This window comes from Panthera pardus, unplaced genomic scaffold (genome assembly GCF_024362965.1).
Source record: "Panthera pardus isolate Hobbes unplaced genomic scaffold, ASM2436296v1 HiC_scaffold_22, whole genome shotgun sequence".
In the NCBI taxonomy this organism is placed as follows: Eukaryota; Metazoa; Chordata; class Mammalia; order Carnivora; family Felidae; genus Panthera; species Panthera pardus.
This window is the reverse complement of record NW_026526788.1, coordinates 4,569,020-4,589,193: the sequence shown is the minus strand read 5'-3', so window position 1 is coordinate 4,589,193 and position 20,174 is coordinate 4,569,020. Positions and strand designations below refer to the sequence as shown.

Below are 20,174 nucleotides of genomic sequence, written 5' to 3'. Positions count from 1 at the left end.
ATACATACATCTTCTTTATCCATTCATCCATTGATGGACATGTGGGCTGTTTCCATGTATTGGCTATTACAAATAATGCTACAATGAACAGGGGGTACATACATCTTTTCAAATTAGCGTTTTCATTTTCTTCAGCTACCCAGTAGTGGAACAGAGAATCATATGGCAGCTCTATTTTTAAACTTTTTGAGGAGCCTTCATACTGCCTTCCACAGGGGCTGCACGAATTTACATTCGCACCAACAATGCACAGGGTTCCCTTTTCTCCACATCCTTGCTTCCAGTAGTTATTTCTTGCCTTTTGGTAACAGCCATCCCGACTGATTTTAGAGCACAATTTTGGGTTTGGGTTATAAGCTTTTGTCCGCTTTTTCATTATAACTTTTATGAGTAGGTAGTCATGTTAATATCCCTTGAAAGTATTCTGGCCGTATTCCCTTACCGCTTCTTTCCTCCTCCTTTGTTTCCTTTTAGGTCATGTTCAATCGGCACATGTCTTAGGACTGTGACAGGGTCCCAGCCGTCCTACCCAGCTCCAGTGCCCTTCCCGTGGTCTAGCCTGTGCTAACCTTCCTAGCACCAGGCCTTCGGTGTCTGTGTTCTAATTCTCAGAGTGCACAGGCCCTTTGATGAAGTTTCCAAAACACCCTACCTAATATTTCTCATTATCCCTCATCATACGTAGTTACCCGTATCATTATTATGTAAGAAACAAGCTGAATGTAGAAGCATTTGAATGTCGGGATTCAGAATGGTTATTAAATAATACTGGCACCTAAATTTTATTATGATGGATTGATCATGTGCCAGGTGCTGCACTGAGTACTTTTCAAGAAATCGCTAGGACCCTTACATCCCCAAAGAAGGTACTATTCTCCCCAGCTAGGAAGTGAGCAGACTGAGGTTAGCAGCAGCTTTCCCACGACCCCATGACCAGAGAAAGCTGTGCCTGGGGGGCAGGACCTGTGCCTCGAGCCAAAACCCTGTATCACGAGAACCCCATTCTATGGGCTGCCCGGCCAGGCTCGCATCTTGGCTTACACCTGGCCACCTAAAATACCCTTACCCTCAGTCTCCAAGGCCCAGCTGCCCCACAAAACCTTTCCTACTCTTAAAATGAAATACAAAATGGAGACCAGGCTTGAAAATTCCCTGAGCGGACAACATTGAAACCACATGAGCCATTTAAACCAAGAGCTAACACTTGTCTATGTCGAGAACGTTGGTAAAACTTAGGTTATTTCTTGTAAATGCCTCTGGCAATCACTAAAGAAACTTAAGTCTCTTGCTAAATTGGTTTGAGATAACCACTCTTCGCCAACCACCTGCCGTTTGGAAACCTCCATCGTAATAACCCATCATCGTGAAGGCTAAGCGGCTCCTCACTTTCACTTTCCACGCCATTCTGCAACGTCATGCCTCATATCAGTTTTGGGTTCGAAAGCTCCCAGGTTGTTTTACGCACAACAAACTCTTCCCAGATACGAGTTTACTTACCCGGTTTTATTTTTCCCGGTTTCTGGACTTTTGACAATATCCACCCCCGCTCCCAGGGACCTCCTCCTCCTTTGAGTTCATTATCATGTTCTATCTGCCAGATACCACATCGCATTGGAATTTTATGGCCCTGTATTGCTAACTGGTGTGTGTTTATTCTCCACATAAAAGAGCAGGTGACTTCCTGAAGAACCTGCACCGTCCCTCACTTCTACAGCACTAGCTGTCATCTTGCCTTTTAGGAAAATGTAGGAAAATGCCTACAATGGGTTGTAATGGTAGCAGCTAACAGTCGCGAAAGAGTTTGCCACGGAAGCCCCAGGCACTACTGGCTCATTGCTTTGCATTCTCCATCTCCTTCCGCCCCCTGGAAACGCCCCCGGGTAGCCCTCGAGCTCTAACACCTGCACACAGCCCTTAGGTTCACCTGTTTCCACAAGAACCAAGCTCCTTCTAGAACCAGACTAGAGGAGATCTCCTAACCGCGACCCCTTCACAGCCTCTTTGCATGAACTGGGGGCTCCACGGGCGATCTGGGCGGGGACGCGTGAGCCACGTGCAAAAGAACTGGTAGGAAGGGCCCAAAACTTCAGCGTGCCAATGATGTCAAATTTTCTTGAATTTTTCATACACCCAGAGAGCCCACCTATTTACCTCTACAGGTAATGAATGATTCACTGTGACACTGACTTATTTACAGTTTTGTTGTGATACTGAGTTTTAATCCCTGCTTCTGATAAATTGAAAAAGAAATGCGGGAAATCTAGGCTTTCAGATGATTTTTGGTAGCTTAGATTGGATTTTTTTTTTTTTTCTTTTCTGCATAAATAGTCTGTAACTTACTCAGGGGAACGCCTCGTTCTTTCTCCGCCTCCAAGGATAGCATCTTTCTTGTTAGCTCGCAGGTAAAGCTGGCAGGAGAGGACCGTCACACGCACCCCTTCTCAGCAATCTGCCGCTCCAGGGGGATTTAGGGACAGGGATTCTCACGTTACGTATGTGACGTTACGTACACGTTACGGACGCGGGGAGAAAAGCCCACGTGATTTTGCCATTTTACCACCTGGGTAAAGAGCTATTAACAGCCCCTTGACCTGATACTCCTCCTAACATGCATAAGATACCTCTTTTCCTTCTGCCTTAGATGTAGCCATGAAAACTTGAGATTCAGAGACCCAAGTAATGCAGATCAGTCAGAAAGAAACAATTTTAAATATAGGTTATTTGGCTCTTTTCTTAAAGTCCTTCCACAGTGATCTGAAACATGTCCCTGATGGCACAGCCAGGTTCCCGCGGGCTGATATACGGGGCTTGTCTTTCTCCAGCGAGCGCCCCTTCCTAGGAACGGGTCACCAGCAGGGACGTGTGGAGTCAACGTCTGGCCTGGCCCTGGGCTCTGCTGCTCTCTGACCCAAGACAAGGGCACCCAGGGCAGCCTGGTCTCTTACCTCCCCAGATTCAGAGGGAGCAGCACAGAGAAAATGATAGACCGTGAAAAAAAAAAAAAAAAAAAAAAGGCAGTCTATTATTTTACGTTGTCAGAGAGTTCTAACTGCTAGCTCGTGCCATAAATTATGCAGTGACCTTTAAAATCTAGCTTGGTCACTGCCAAATGGGTGGCAACAGGCTTAGTCCCGATGTTAAGTTCACATTGTCCTAAATTGCAATCACCACCTGGTATATACCAAGTTGGTAACAAAGGCACCGAGGAAGGCTTTCATCATGCAAGTAAGGACATAAAAAGGGCACTCCTCCCACATTAATGTAGCATTTTAAAGCCATAATGTTTAGAGCAAGCACAAAGTGATGCAGGAGTTTCGGGTAAATTATGTTGATGTCTTTGAGCACCTATGGACTCTGGGAAATTAAATATCTCACCACCAATGGGCTCTGGATTTCCAGCCACAGCTTAGAAATGGAAATGAAGTGGCTGGGTCCAACCGATTCTTGATTTCTGCACAGGTCATCGTCTCATGGTTCATGAGTTCGAGCCCTGCGTCTGGCTCTGTGCCCGCTTGGGATTCTCGCTCTCCTTTCTGCCCCTTCCTGTTCGTGCACACACTCTCTCTCTCTCTCTCTCAAAATAAATAAATAAACATTTTTTAAAAAGTAAAAAAAAAAAAAAAAAAAAAAAAGGAAAGGAAGTGCTGAGGCATATGTGTGACCATAAACGTATAATGATCATAATTTATATAAATAATGGAAGAGGATGAAAAAAGCCCTCAGAACTCAATTTCTCCAACTAATAATAAATAATATCTAATTTATTTGTAGAAGTTTTTAGTGGTCAGGTAAATGACAGCAAGGCTATACATTCACAACCTTGCTATCTCATGCTGAAAAATGAGAGATTTAGCCGAAATGAAGTTTTCAGGCAGTGGAAGTTATATTTAAGAAGCAAGCCTCTTGGGGTGCCTGGATGGCTCAGTTGGTTAAGTGTCCGACTTCAGCTCAGGTCATGGTCTCGTGGCTCGTGGGTTCCAGGCCCACGTCAGGCTCTGTGCTGACGGCTCAGAGCCTGGAGCCCGCTTCGGATTCTGTCTCCCTCTCTCTCTGCCCCTTTCCTGCTCACACTCTCTCTCTCTCTCTCTCAAAAATAAATAAACATTAAAAAAAAGAAAGAAAGAAAGAAAGAAAGAAAGAAAGAAAGAAAGAAAGAAAGAAAAGCAAACCTCTTAAGGGAAGCCGGGCTGACTCAGTCAGCGGAGTGTGCAATTCTTGATCTCAGGGTTGTGAGTTCGAGCCCCACGTTGTCTGTAGAGATTACTTAAAATCTTTAAAAAACCTAATTTTAATCATTTTATAGGCAAACAGTAGTTGAACATTGTTAGGAAAATTACAATATTGAAATAACATGAACAAACAAATGTGCTAGCTATCCTGGGGGCTGTTTGCCCCTGCCTGGGAGGGCTCTGTGAGGCAGTTCCTTTCTGAGTGTGAGTCTGCCTTTCATGTTAGGCTCTCAACAGCCCTTCTCAGTGCACTTACTAGCTGTTAACACGTGGTTCTCCAAGCAGGTGGCACAGGGGATCCAAGTGGGGGGTGCAGGGACCGTGGACGCTTTTAGAGGCACAGAGCCACGGCGTTCACTTTAAGGCTGCCTAAGGTAAGGACTGCCCAGTGACTCCTGCCAGTTTGCACCGAGACTTGTAATTCTCTTGCCACCAAAAATTACGACACGAAGAGTACGCTAACTCCTACGTTGAGAACTATTGGGTAGCATTGCTCTCCTGTGTTCTCTGTGGGTTCGAACCCAGAGCAGTCACTTTGTCGGAGCGGTGTGCAAAGTGTGGGTAAGCTATGAGGGAAGAAAAGGGGCTGGCTTATTAAATGTGCTTCACTGCCAGGCTGTGAAAATACTTACAGTTTTACTTCTGGGTTCCTTACTGTGTTTTGCTTTAAATGTTTATTTATTGAGAGAGAGAGAGAGAGAGAGCGAGCTCATGTGAGCAAGTTGAGGGAAGGGTAGAAAGGAGAGGGGGAGACAATCCCCAGCAGGCCTGTGCTGTTAGCACAGAGACTGATGCAGGACTCGATCCCACGAACCATGAGATCAGGACCCGAGCCAAAACCTAGAGTTGGAAGCTTCACTGACTGAGCCACCCACACGCTGCATTCTTACTGTATTTTAGAAAGCCGAGTTGGCCTGACAATACCTATTAGATAAATGTTTGGAAAGTTGTCTTCAGCAAACAATTTTATGTTTTGCCTTCACACAAAACACTCGGATGCACCCAATTTTCATAAAGTAGAACTCTTGGAAAAGAATACATCACTACGGGGAAAGCTTTAAAATTGTTAAAGATGGGGTGCCTGGGTGGCTCAGTCGGTTAAGCGGCCGACTTCAGCTCAGGTCATGATCTCGCAGTCCATGAGTTCGAGCCCCGCGTCGGGCTCTGTGCTGACAGCTCAGAGCCTGGAGCCTGTTTTGGATTCTGTGTCTCCCTCTCTCTGACCCTCCCCTGTTCATGCTCTGTCTCTCCCTGTCTCAAAAATAAATAAAACGTTAAAAAAAATTAAAAAAAAATAAATAAATAAAAAATAAAATTGTTAAAGAGACAGGTTGAAAATTGTACTGGGCAGCAACAAATACGTAGCTGAGCTCCATATGATTTCAGGCTCGGCATCACAAGGAAGTTTCGTTTCTAAATTTGCCAAGGCGTGATCCGGTTGACCACGTACGCATTTCGGAAACTCGATCCCAGAGGACTGGTTTCCTCACTCGAGGATATCGGTATTGATCACAGCCCTCCTCGGCATGGGGTGGCTGTAGCATACGCCACACAATCACGAAGCCCTGCTCACTGCATTCCGAGTAGGAGACAGATAATCTTACGGTCACCTTGCAGGGCATGCTTGTTGGGCCAACTTGAAAACAAACTCTTATTCCAAGCAAAGATCCGCCGCTTTCACGAAGACATCGTACTACTGATAGCTTTAAAGGGTTTAAAAGGTTTTGCGTTGAATCTTTCAGTTATTTCGACGTCTCCAGATTTGTAAGTATCTCCCCATCCATTTTCCAAAAGGCACAGAAGGCTGGTTTGTGGAGTGTGGGCATGACTTTGTCAGGTGAGAAAAGTGACCCCGTGTCTTATTAATCTAATAACGCCCAGACGTTTTTTCCTTAAGTCACATCGTATTTATTTGTTCGGAAAACATTCCCTTTTCCCACCCACGCATCTTCCTCTTCGACTTCTGAACAAATGGTGCTCTAAATCTCCTGGGGGCATACAGAGACTACAGTCTGATACACGGAGTCATCTGGGCCAAACGTCTGTTTTGTGTATTTCCTTTATTACCTCCTTTTGGAGGCTGCTCCTAGCCTTTGCGGTGCCTCTGACTTCTGGGAGGGCGAGAACGCTTCCTCCACCAACACGCTGTTCTCTGCTCACACTGAGCGTATCTGCTGCACCGAAGTCAACCTACCTACTGGACACACGTAACTTAACACTCACACACAGGAGTGCTCTCCTTGAAGGACAAGGGTCTCTGCCGCTTCTCTATCCCGAGGGCCTTCTACAGGATTCTTTTTTTTAATTTATTTTGAGAGAGAGAGCAGGAGAGGGGCAGAGAGAAAGAGAGAGAATCCCAAGCAGGCTCAACGCTGTCAGCACAGAGACTGATGCAGGGCTTGGACGCCAGAACCATGAGATCATGACCTGAGCCAAAACCAAGAGTCAGACGCTTAACCGACTGAGCCACCCAGGCGCCCCAAGATTCTTAAGAACTCAATTTAGAACACTCTTGCGCAAGAGCTGGATCCTTGGGCTTATCCTCTGCTCATCACTCCCAATCGTCTCTGCTAGTATTCACTTCCACTTCCAGCTGCACCCTCGCTCGCCTCCAGCTAGAGGGTTCCAAGGTCAGCATCGGCAGGTGCCGCGCTGGCCTGCTGCACGCTGCTTGTCCTGCCCCTGTTCTCTGATTGACAGCTCGCTCCGCCTTCAGGACCACAGGGCAGCACCTGCCCACTGGCCAAGGACAAAAGACAAGCATAGAAAAGATACTCTGCCTTATAGTTTGCATCCAAAACGGTGTGGGAGACAAAACTTGCTCCCCGCGTTTGGAACCCCCTGCTTCACATTAGAAACAACAAAAACAATTTGAAGGGCGTTAAGGGTGTCTTCTCTGCAGCTTCATAAAAGCTTTGAAAATGACCTCGACACTTCGTTACTTGACGGCATCCTGATTCCAAGTTTTCCCGTTCTGCTCTTTCTCGTTCTCTGTAGCTTGGACTCGCCACTCAGATTAGTCAAGCGGTGGTGGCACTGGAGTTATTTTTTCCCGCATTGAATATAAAGACACTCTCCCCGTGTAAAATGCACCGTTTCTGCAATTTTTATCCTTCAACACCCCTGCACCATACCAAGCACTGTGGTCACAGCGAACTTTTCGGACCCGATCGTGTCCTTGATGCATGTCCCTATTTTCTAAAGAGTCTCTATTCCACTCCTTAACCGATCAGCAACCCCGTCTAAGGGCAGTCTCCACCATGGGGACACGGTCAGCATGGGGTGCAGACAGAAACGAGTCACTGGATCACCCAGCATCACCCAGATCCAGAAAAACAGAAGAACATGTTTGGAACTGAACACTGGAAAGGGGGGGGGGGGGGGGTCTACTGACAGCATCACCGAAGCTCTGCAGCCGAGATACATCCTTCTTACAGCTTTGTTGCTCTGAGGCCAGATGGGATCTCCTACAATGAAGAAGGCCCTGCTCATGTAAGGCCAGCGGCCAGCAGGGCAAGGCTGGTAACTGTGCTCAGGGTGCACGTCACGGAGATGTTTCTGAGTGACGTCCCCGAGGTGAAGACGCGCTGCTCAGCTGCCTCATGAGCAGGGCACAGATTTCTATCAACATCTCGAGCACCACCTCCCGGGCAGGTACCCATGGGAGAGAAGATGCAGGTGAGGGGGTCACTGGGCATCAGTTGTCATGCAGGGTCTTTTTCTCTTCTAGAATTCTCGCTACAAAAAAAGTGTTTTAATGTTTACTTTGGAGAGAGAGAGAGAGAGAGAGAGAGAGAGAGCACAAGCGAGGGAGGGGAAGAGAGAAAAGGAGACACAGAATCTGAAACAGGCTCCAGGCTCTGAGCTGTCAGCACAGAGCCCGACGCGGAGCTTGAACTCCTGAGCTGTGAGATCATGACCTGAGCCGAAGTTGGATGCTTAACCCACTGAGCCACCCAGGCGCCCCTCTCTTCTGGAATTCTTAAGTGTTCTGTGTGTATCACTTACATGTTGCTGTAATGGTTTCTATAAAGGAGTCCTTACATATTATCTGCATAGACGAGAGCTTTCCTTGATACATTAGAGCATAAAGATTGCAACCAGCTAGGATTTTTATTGATGTCAGCTTGTAAATTTAAAAAACTCTCTGATTAATTTGCCAGCATCTGTTCATCTGGGGCTTCTGTGTCCACGATCTGGGCTTTCGCACTAGGTGACTACGAATCACGACGCACTTTCAAAACAAAATAACTTCCTTTACAAATCATATTCTTCATTGTTTGTCCACCTCCGGAGAAACGCTTACAGACATTTTAGACATCTGGTATCATTCCAATGCAAAGGGTAGAAACATTTATTGTAGAATATGACAGTAACTCACTCTTAAGTGTACTATTTCCCTTATTTTATTGTAGCAACTCTCGATTCTTCAGTATAAAGAGAAATCAAAAGGAAAAGTATCTACAATCTTGGGTTAAGAAGTATGCTGAGATCTGGTGACCTAAACCCTCTATGTACAAGATATAAACATATTTGGACTTGTTTGTACACAGTTAATGGCAACCTATTCATTATAAATAGTAGTTTTAAGTTAGATTCTACAAAAATAATGATCTTGGATGGGCACATGCAGACTGGTACACATAAACTTATTTATAAAACACATCTCTATGCCTCTCTCTCTCTCTCTCTCTCTTTTTTTTTGCTTTTAAATATAAATGTTCTATTTAGCCATCAGCTAAAACGATTTAAATGCAAATCCCCAAGTCCCCAATTAAAAGTATAAAATCCACTTCTCTCCACCGCAGCTCACTTCTTCAAGTATTCTTTACCCATTAGTAAAGTCTAGGTAATTTTGTCCCATGTGAATCATAGGTACACATCCCATTTCTTCGGATATTAGACAGTCCTCCAGAGTAAAAGCTTCCTTTGTTCTGTTATGTTGGGGGGGTTTTGTGTGTTTTTTTGTTTTTGTTTTTTGTTTTTTTGTAAATATTTTGGACAGTAGGTATTTGTTCAAATACCATCTTGGTATCTACGTTCTCATACAAATAAACAAGACAAAGGGTCTTGCTCGCTGCCCTCACCCGGCTGCTCCCGGACAACACGGCAAAGCCCTTAGTTGCCTGCGGGGCCATCGGGGTGGGCAGAGGACTGAGGGCCCACGAAAGGCTCGTTCTGCTTCCGGTCCTCCTTCGGGCCGGCTGCCTGGTCTGCGATGGACGAGAAGGACAGCTGGTCGTGCTCGATGATGTGTACTCGATCCTCGTCCTTGTCCTTCTTCACGTAGAACATTTTCCTGAATTTTTTCAGCTCGTGGAGTTCGCAGAAGGTTTCCAGAACTACCAGCATGGCAATGAGGCCAAGCAGAAGGTAACCTGAGTGAGAAAAAAAAAAAAAAAAGACAGCGTCTCAGTGGGATCGAGTCACGGATGAATCAAGGGACGCCACGGAAAGCGTGTGGGTGAAATCAAGTCATTGCCGCTTTCCGAATTTCTAGGAACGTTCTGAGGTCCGTGGCTCCAAGACGGGTTACCCACAGGAAAATGAAGAATGACTTACCCTTGTGCAAACGTGGGATGCTCAGGATCCCAGGGTGTAATTTTTGAGGAAACAAAAAGATGGGGTTGACCTGGCATCGTTAAAGGGAAGTGGCATCCTGCAATGCCCTCCACACAAGGGTAACGTGCCGGGGAAGGGCTCTCCACCTCGGCCTCATAATCAGCGGCTCTCAAAAAGCCAGTGACACACGTCAGAAGACTTTTTGATGGTCATGAGAGCTCAGAACAGAGGCTGACACTTTCTTAAGCACTCAATACTCGTGTCAGTATTTCCACTACCGAATAAGAAGTGTCGCGAGAGAAGTAAGCTAACTGAAAATCCTTCCAGGAATGGATGCAGACGGGGAACAGGTCTTGGCGTGTGGCGATTTGCACCTGACCGGGATCCAGCTGCCCACTAAGCTGTCCATTGTGGGACAGTTATTTTGGGGCCACACGGACCACACTCACCGGTTGACTCTACCAGCTTCTTACTCCGAAATAAAAGATAACCCGCTGATTCAGGTTGAGTGGTGTTCTTTGAATTCGGTGAGGGGAAAATGGTGCTTTTAACTCAGTTCCTACACATTTAAAATCGGTTTCCAGGAAAAAAAAAAAAATTCCATCATGGAAAGGAACAGGAAAGTGGAAATGAAAACTAAAAATAACAAAAATTCCAATTTCATGGCCTAGTGGTAAAATGCTTGAGGACTGTCAGAAAACAAATGAGCGGGCTAGAAGGAGCGGCATAGTGGGAACGAGGAGGCAGACTATCTCAAGAATGCACGGAGATGTGGTTCTAGCATCTTTAGAATTTGGCTATTAAGTTTTGATGACAGCATGTATATTTTAGAAATAGCAATGACATTGTTGAACTCATTGACAATTCCCCTCCTTTTCCTTTATCTAGTGTTTAGTGAAGCCTTGCTCAAGCACTGGCAAAAATATCCATGGGGTTTCAGGTAAAAACTGTGGGATTCTACCCTATCCACAACCCAACATGCCTCTGGAATATTCTTTTGCTCCGGTCAGCACATATGCTATGTAGACGGCTCCAGAAAACCCGGTTCATATTGTTACGGGTGTGAAGATGATCCGAAAGGATTTAGCGTCATGTGAAAAACTGAGGCGTGCGACAGTTGGGCAGAATTTACGAGAAGACTATAAACCCAGGGGAAAAGTAGAGCTAGCAAACGCAATCTCAGAAACACTCAACTTCTCGGAGTCATAAACAAACTAAATTAAAACAAGGAGGTAATATTTTACCTGATGGGTGAAAAAAAAAAAAGTTGAGATAATGTTTACCAGAGGTACCACGTGCAGCAAGAGCCTCCCTAATGCTACGGGTCTATACCACCCCGTGAGAGTGGAAACCGTTACGCCCACATAATTCTGGGGATGGTCTGAGCTCATAATGCCATTCGGAAAGCACCGGGTCACTGTGTTCTGTGAGTCACAGGACAGGCATATTCACTTTGGGCCGTCAATCCCACTTCTGGGAAAGACAGCAAAGCAGAAAAAGTGTAAACGTACAGAAATATTTACTGTAGTGTTATTTATAATGCCCCCATGGCACGGTTAGATTATGGTATAGCCAGGGATGGAACATTATGTGGGCACTGAAAATAATTACGGTAACTGGAGGAAATATGAAATCATCCTTGTAACCACTTGGTGAATATTTATGGAACTCGTATAGTAGCCAGGCATTGTTCAAAGCATTCGGGTTTGTGAGGGAAGTCTCTGTCCTGGGGGAGCCCATGGTTTAATGGAGATGTGAAAATATACATAATCCAACGAAGCATGTTGTCAGGTTAAGACTACAAGACAGGGCCAGGACAGAGCATCTATTACGATTTCCTAGGAGACAGGACATGAGTCAAGTCTTGAAAAAATCTTGAGACAGCAGAAATGCAAACTGTTATACATCAAGATGCAAAAGCTAGGAAAGGAGCACACAAAAATTAAGAATTTCTAAGTTCTTCATATCATACTGAATTTTGTTTTAAGTTCTTACTCATTTATCTTGGGAGAAAGAGAGAGGAAGAGAATGTGCAGAGGGAGAGTAGAGACAGAGGGGGACAGAGGATCCGAAGCCCGCTCTGTGCCGACAGCAGACAGCCTGATGCAGGGCTCGAACTCACGAACCGTGAGATCATGACCTGAGCTGGTCAGACGCTTAACCGACTGAGCCACTCAGGCACCCTTCCATATCATACCGAATTTTAAAAAAACGTTTAAAAATTGTAAACCACTGGCCATCCGAATTTAAGATTTTCCTGGTAAATTGAAGAACACGATCGATTACTAATGGGCTACATTGTAGCCCTAGTTTTCTGGAACTTAAAACATTTGATAAAAATAGCAACTTTTCTTTTTTTAATTAAAAGTTGGTAATCCAGGGGCACCTGGGTGGCTTGGTCGGTTAAGCGTCCGACTTCGGCTCAGGTCATGATCTCACGGTCCGTGAGTTCGAGCCCCGCGTCGGGCTCTGTGCTGACAGCTCAGAGCCTGGAGCCTGTTTCGGATTCTGTGTCTTCCTCTCTCTCTGCCCCTCCCCTGTTCATGCTCTGTCTCTCTCTGTCTCAAAAATAAATAAACGTTAAAAAAAAAATTAAAAAAAAAAAGTTGGTAATCCAGTATATTTTGTGTGGTGCATTTTTACATTTTAATTTATAATGTTATTAGTAGGGAATTGATCAGTCATGTTATTAGTAAGAAACTGATCAGCAGTTTTAAGTACCTGGGAAAAAGTAAGTCTCAGCAGTAAGATTTTTGCATAAAGAGTTTGCAGATTTCTCAGTGAAAAAGAGATCAGGGCTTTTATGAATGACTCCTCATTGGTAGGTGAGGAGGGGTGTGGGAATAGCAAAAGAGGCCAAGAAAGTAGAGTCTGGGAGCCTGGCTACTCACACGTGATCCCAATCTTATAGAGCTCTCTGAATTTTTGATTGTAGCCTTCTCCAGGAACGTAATCCCCTAGGCCGATGGTGCTCAGGGAAATAAAACAAAAATAAAACGACTCCAGAAAGTTCCAGTCATCCTCCAGGATGGAGAACACGGCCGCCGGGATGAAGAAGAAGCAGGACACGGTGACAAACCCGAGGAGAACGGCGTGGACGATGGCCACCACCTGCTTGGAGAAGCCCCAGCGGACATGGAAGTAGAGGACAGGCCTGCGGGTGACATGGATGGTGACACGCTGGACCACTGCCGTCAGGAACAGGAGGGTGAACGGGATGCCGATGACCGAGTAGATGATGCAGAAGGCCTTACCTCCATCTGACAAGGGCACAGTGTGGCCATAACCTGCAAGGAAGAGGGGGCCGGAAAACACATCTGTAAATGGCAAGTGCCTGCCACCCACCCCTGCCCCCTCAAACCTAGGCAAAGAATCAGTCTTCGGGTCTGATACTTTATTTTTTTTTAATGTTTATTTATTTTTGAGAGAGAGAGAGAGAGAGAGAGAGAGAGAGAGAGAACACAAGCAGAGGAGGGGCAGAGAGAGGGAGACACAGAACCTGAAGCAGGCTCCAGGCTCTGAGCCATCAGCACAGAGCCCGACGCGGGGCTTGAACCACGAACCATGAGATCATGACCTGAGCTGAAGTCGGACGCTTAACCGACTGAGCCGCCCAGGCGCCCCAAAGGGTCTGATACTTTAAAGGCTCCATCAGAATTTTTACTGCAGTAAAATTCAACAGAGGATGCTATTGCCCTTGATAAAACCTGACGAGCTCTTTCCAACACATCCGAGTCTGGTTTTGAATTTGCTGTCAGGCTGGAATAGACAGGGGTTCTGTGTGAGAAGGGGCTGATGCCCGTTGTCCTAGACCAGCAGGGAAGACACACGAGATATGCCCCTCCGCCCCTGCCTCCCAGGATCTTCATTAGTATCCAGATACCAGTCTACACTTGCATCCAAAACAGACTGCTCACAGAACTAGAGTTCTGACAGGGACGGCTGAACTATGGGCAGGCAAAGAAGACTCCATGAAGATAAAGACATCACAAAAGAAGAAAAAATTAAGATTTAAGCACACCAAGCCACGGGATGGAACGTTTCTTTTAAAATAGTTTGCTCCATTATCTGGCTAAATGGCATATTCAGAAACTGTAACCTTTTAAAAAAAAATTTTTAACGTTTATTTATTTTTGAGAGAGAGAGAGATAGAGAGCAAGGTGGGGAGGAGCAGAGAGAGAGAGAGAGAGAGAGAGAGAGAGAGACAGAATCCCAAGCGGGCTCCGTACCCTCAGCGCAGAGCCTGATGCGGGGCTCGAACACACAATCCGTGAGATCTCGACCTGAGCCAAAACCAAGAGTCGGATGCTTAACCGACTGAGCCACCCACGCCCCCAACTGTAACCTTTTTTAGCCTTTACTCCCTCTTTGTTATTTCTGAAGGTTCCAAGATGCCATAAGTTCCCTTAAACAAACATTAAAGAAAAAAACACATTAGGGCCAATGGTCAAAACAGAGGTCTGTTTGGCTTTCCACTAGATTTGAATCATGCCCAAATTAAGCCATTCAAAAGACTCTTCGTCCAACAAATGCTGGCAAGAGAGAATCCAGGGGGCTGAGGCTCTGTGTACTATTTTTTTTTGTTTGTTTTTAAAAAAATTTTTTTAAATGTTTACTTATTTTTGAGACAGAGAGACAAAGTGTGAGAAGGGGAAGGGCAGAGAGCGAGGGAGCCACAGAAATCCGAAGCAGGCTCCAGGCTCTGAGCTGTCAGCACAGAGCTTGACATGGGGCTCGAAACCGTGAACGGCGAGATCGTGACCTCAGCCAAAGTCCGACACTCAACTGACTGAGCCACTCTGGTGCCCCTCTGTGTCCTGTTTTTAAAATTTCAGAAGCACTTCATCCTGAAAGGCCTAACAGGCCCCAACAAGTCAGTTCAGGAAAAAGCCAACAAAACGCAGTTTTGGGGGCTCCTGGGTGGCTCAGTCGGTTGAGCGTCTGACTTTGGCTCAGGTCATGATCTCACAGGTCATGAGTTTGAGCTCCACGTCAGGCTCTGTGCTGACAGCTCCGAGCCTGGAACCTGCTTCGGATTCTGTGTCTCCCTCGCTCTCTCTGCCCCTCCCCTGCTCATGCTCTGTCTCTCTCTGTCTCAAAAATAAACAAACATTAAAAAAAAATTTTTTTTAAACGCAGTTTCTTGTGGAGCTGGGTTCTGAAGAAACCTCATATGTGTGGTCATGACCGAAAAGTTCTTTCAAACCCTGATTTCTAAAACGTATTCCCCCTTAAAAAGAAACAACTCTGAAAACCCTTCGGCTCTAGATGCCGCGATTTCCTGCTCTGTGGCACCTGCTGGGGTAGGGCCCAGGTATGGGTGATGGAAGCTTTCCCGGTTCTGCCCCCGCACGATGTCAACACAACCGTCAGGAGGTTATCTGCTGGCCCAGAAGGCACTCCAGGGAGTCCCAGAAACCTGCTGAAATTGTTTGCAGTGGGTCCACCCACCTGTCCATTTTTCTGTGACGACATTCTGGAATCTTAGATTCTCAAAAGCGTTAGGAACAGTCGTTCTGAGCCTCAGGGCCCAGAGCCATGTGGCCTTTGCACACCCGACTGCTCCCGGCGTGGCGTGCTGGGTCGGGGCGCGCCAGAGAGGGCAGGGGACAGGTGGAGGCAGCCAGGGAAGAGCAGGAAAGATGGGGCCAGCGTGCCAAATGATGTTCACGCCACAGAAGGAAGCAGGAGGAAGTGACTGTTTACTCTGAGGACTGAGCAAAGCTGCCACACGACGGGAGACCGGGGCCAGTAACCGCCACGAGAGAAGCGAGGCATCGGGAGGGGTGTTCCCGTGCTCAGAGATCTCTTGGAAAGGCCATCTTACTCAACCGTAACAAAGCCCCTGGAAAGTGATGGCAGACTTGGTTCTGGGCCTGTGCAAGTGCTAGGAGACCGCGGAGCCCGACAGAGATGCCAGGGAGGGCGTCCACCGTGGCAGGGATTTTGTGGAGGAGATGGAAGGCGGCGCACATCAGCGGGACTCGCCCAAAGCCCTTAAGTCCATGACTGTATTATGGGTCATGGTAGTGTTTTCAAAAAGTATCTGTTCTGCAGATAGTAGAACATATCAGTTTCCTGCAGCCCACCTCTCCTGTGCCGTCTGCTCTAACACAGTACCTGATTTCGCTGCTAGTAGGGAACAAAAGTAAACAAATGTCTAGTTTTAAAATATGTTAGGGTGTGATTTTCACTTCCAAATGACAACAGCTCTTTTCATTAGAACGTTAACTGAATCTCCATTCCCTAAAACATCATCCCCAAGCAACGGAGATCATCATTGCGAGACTCTACATCTCTCTCCGCAGTAAATGCGTGTTTATGCCAGCAATCGGTTTCCGCTAAGAGATTTAAAATCAGCAGCATGTAGATTGCTTACTGAAAGCCCGTTTCTTCTCCGGTGTTTACATAAATAATTTTTTGTTAATGGAAGACGAACTGTTAAATTTGCATTTCATTGGTATTCTCTACGCTTTCGGTACAGGCCATATTGGGGAATCCACTGCACGGCAATTCTTTGGCAATAGCCAGCTTAATGCATCACATGGAAACCAACCTTCAGTGCTACTGAATTTTAATGTAGTGGTGAATAGTTTACTCAAGTTCAGTCAACTGAACCCCCCAGATAAATCATGAAGCAAAGTTCGTATTTAAAAATCTCATAATTATATTCAAATCCATTATAAACTATGAAGAATGTAGCAAAATTTTAATAAACCTCACATATTTGGTGTTCTTTAAATTTTCGAAGGCTATTCACGTACTTTTGGGCATCGTGGGAGTGTATGTATAATGGAGGGGGGAGAGTCCTACATATGATAGTGTCCTAGTAAATATGGCTTCCCGTTTGGCCACTCTTACATGACAACCGTCACGCTATGCTAGCTAACATCCAATCTGGGGCTATGCCATGCTGGATCTGGGCCTTCTGGTTTTTCTGGTATTTAAGTCCTCCCGAATGGAGTACAAGACAGAGAACCTTTGTGGGCTCTTGTTCAGTTCATTACAGCAAGTCACCGTGAGGCAACTTCCTCCCACCTATCAGATGTGTTTGGGAGAGGTACGGCTTACGGCTACCTCTTGTGACCCTGCACAGAGAATAAATATTGTCGTTTACCCACATTCTTTAGTATGATGTCGTACAACACTTACGTTTTCCATCAAGTTAGTTTGACACCTGCTTAAAAAAGATCTACAAAAGAAGAAACTCAACTTCTGAAATCCACCCCAGTAGAGATACTGAAATAAATTACACTGTTTGCTCTCCTCTAAAAGAAGTATTCATTTGCAGTCCTGGCTTTCGCTTATTGGTTAATCTCTTTCCCAGTAGACCGTGAGCCCCTGATGGGGAAATCAGGTCCTTTTCTACTATGGAGCTCTCCGGGTTCCCCAACCACAGCGCCATCCAGTCCACCGAGAGCAATTAACACTGGGGTTGTAAGTGACTTCAAATTTGGGAGGGCCAGAAATTCACTACGTGGCAACAAACAGGCTTCTGGTTACGTTGACTTTGCTTGAAGTAAATTTTTGCTCCACAGTGTCAGTAAGTGGTTGACTTCTAGATACCTTGCACACGATAGGTCTTCATAGTTCATTGCTTTACAGCAATGTTTTCCAAAGATTCGCATGGGGATAATCTCTGTTCATCCCTTCCATCCATGTAGCTACAGGGCAGGGAATGCACAGCTTCTGTTACGTTGCTTATAACCGAAGTTGCTTACAAGGGAGAGAAGACTCCAGGGGAATCTAAACAGACTTGAAGAGAAATATCGGCAAAACCTGACAGTGGGCTACATTCACTTCATGGGATGAAGGAGGCACGGATGGTAAGAGGGAACAGAAGTGAGAAGTCACTGGCGGTGCAAATGGCCATGCTTTTCTTGTTTATGTTTAGTAGCCCGTTCTTTTAGTACCTTTCGGATGCTTCTTGTTGATTCTACTCAATCACAGATGGTTTCTTGCTAACGTCCCAAGAGAGAGAGGCAGCGGTGTTCCCAGTTAGGACACTGCTCTGATCCTTTACCTTGGAGTGACCGTTCTGAGAGATGGGCTGTATCAACACACTGCATTTAAAAACTACAGGATCCTAGCAAATGGCCTGAATGTCATAGGTGGGAGCACCCTGCACGTTTTGCAATGCGAGTTTCAACCCAAAATGGCAGCACCGTGGAAGAGCAGTCAGAAATGGTAACGAGGGCAAAGGGGCCCCTGCCACACATCCATCAGCCTGCGGAGACTGAGGTGCTAGAAAGGATGTAGGTGAGCTCAAAATCTCCAACAGGGCCACTTGCCATGTGTGTGTCTGAGTGTATGCAGAATTGCAAATTGCATGACAAGATTCAAATCCAAGAGTTATTATACACACTTTACAGACGAGAAGCCTTGAGTTTCTGAGAGCTTAGACAACTTATTCGAAGTCAAAAAAATAATAATAAGTAGAGCCCACAATCTTTCCATTTGTATCATCCATTTTGATACAAAGGTCAATGATACCTCGAAAGTCAACTCAAGTCCTAACGTTATTTCTCAGGAGCTTGTGGTGACCAAGAGGCAGTGTTGGCCATCACTGCAAAAGGGCGCCATGTCTGGCCTGTGCCTCCATGGGGCTGCCTATGAGATAGTGAGCCTCAGGATAGGGCAGGAGGAAGGGAAACGGTGATCAGCAGGGACAAAGGACAGCACAGCGAGGTGGCGGGGGAACGCGGAGCCTGGGCAACGCTGCCGGTATCAGGGGCAGGTCGGCGCAAAACCTATAAGGGCCATGGAGTGTGAGCACAAGCCAGGTGAGCCCCATGTTCTCGAATTCCAGTGGACCACCTGGGTAAATGGCAGGGTCATCAGTGGAGAAATGGAGAAGAGGACTGAGAAAATGAGAGCAAAACACGAAATCAGAACAAGTTAGGGGCGACCTTGGAAAGCAGAGTGTTAATATCCCAGATATTAGCAATAACTAATATCAGGGATAGAAGCACAGAAAAAGGTTCACTAAAATTCTTATCTTCCCATTCCAGTGTTAAGCTTACATGTCGATAACCTGTGTGGAATCCCTGTCTGTAAACAAACATATACCTGCAGAGACACCGGTTAAATAAGACAGGCTGTCCAGTGGCCCAGAGGATTGGTTATAGTCCCAAGAATGTATAATATATAGAGAGTATTTATAATATACATATCAGGTAATAGTTTAAGTAAAAATGATCACTTACTCAATGCACAAGTACATTTTCATTGTGAAAGTTTCAAAAAAAAAAATGACAGTGAAGGCGAAGTCTCCTCGGCCAAAGCTCCAGGTCAAAAGCAGCTTCGTTGGGGTACTCCGGTCCTTGGTAAGAGCAGCACACAGTGGTGAGTTGTGATCTTGTGATCACCAACATTCCCTTCTCGCCTTGTGCGCTACTCACGTTTCCAGCTCAGAAGAAAGCTTATTAGCAGAAACCTAAGAATAAATTCTCCACTGCACGAAGAATCTACCAGCTCCCAGCAGAGGCCATTCCTGGGGGTTGACACACCCGGTTCCTAGGTGGTGCTGGCATAACCTAACTCCTTTTCTGGCACGAGTATGCAGGGACTGGGACTTCCAGGTGAGAACTGGCTTCCCTCGGGCCCTTCCACCTGGGCTCACTTTTATATGTGTCTGGCTTTTTGTTTACTTGGCTGTTGATACTGCCATTTTTTCCCTCTTGGCATTCTAGAGTCAACATATAATCTGTTCACATATAAACAACTCCGTTTGGTTTTTGATGATTCTGATTGAATACGCAGTTTTTCATAGTTTTCTACCTGTTATTACCCAACTGCAAAATAGTTAATTTTCTCATTGTATTTTAGTTTCTTTGATGTTTATCCATTTTTGAGAGAGAGAAAGACAGAGCACAAGCGGGGGAGGAGCAAAGAGAGGGAAACACAGAATCTGAAGCAGTTCCAGGCTCTGAGCCATCAGCACAGAGCCCAATGCGGGACTTGAACTCACGAACCGTGAGATCATGACCTGAGCCAAAGTCAGATGCTGAACCGACTGAGCCACCCAGGCATCCCCTTAAATTTTCTCATTTTAAACTTTAAGTAGTTTGGCCAATTTAGGAATTCCTGTTATGGATACTTTCTTTCTGAAGCATCACCAGTTTCCTGGGACTCTAAAACATTTTACCCCCTCCAAACTAATAATCCTAATACCTGACTCTCCTTGATCCTGTTTCACTGCTATACATTCTCCGGAGCACTGTTTGACTATTTAGTTTTGCGATTTCTTACATAACCTTTTAAGCTCTCGATTTCAAATTACAATGATTCTTTGATGTGTTTCTTTTTTCCTATTTCTAGAACTGTTTCTCCCTCATTTTTAAAGGCCTGTGTCCCTGTCATGTCTTCTCTCACACTGCCCTC

At 45.8% G+C, this 20,174-nt stretch overlaps 1 protein-coding gene across 1 annotated transcript in view; it reads right to left on the bottom strand.

Moving 5' to 3' along the window:
• Positions 1 to 8,612: 8,612 nt before the first annotated feature.
• The window catches only part of KCNK1 (potassium two pore domain channel subfamily K member 1), a 52,508-nt gene continuing 40,946 nt past the window's right edge, over positions 8,613 to 20,174 (bottom strand). The window contains exons 2-3 of the mRNA XM_019418987.2: positions 12,683 to 13,078; positions 8,613 to 9,607 (exon numbers count right to left, since the gene is read on the bottom strand). Coding sequence (XP_019274532.1) covers positions 9,348 to 9,607; positions 12,683 to 13,078 — 656 coding nt within the window. The 3' untranslated portion in view covers positions 8,613 to 9,347. The remainder of the gene's footprint in view (positions 9,608 to 12,682; positions 13,079 to 20,174) is intronic.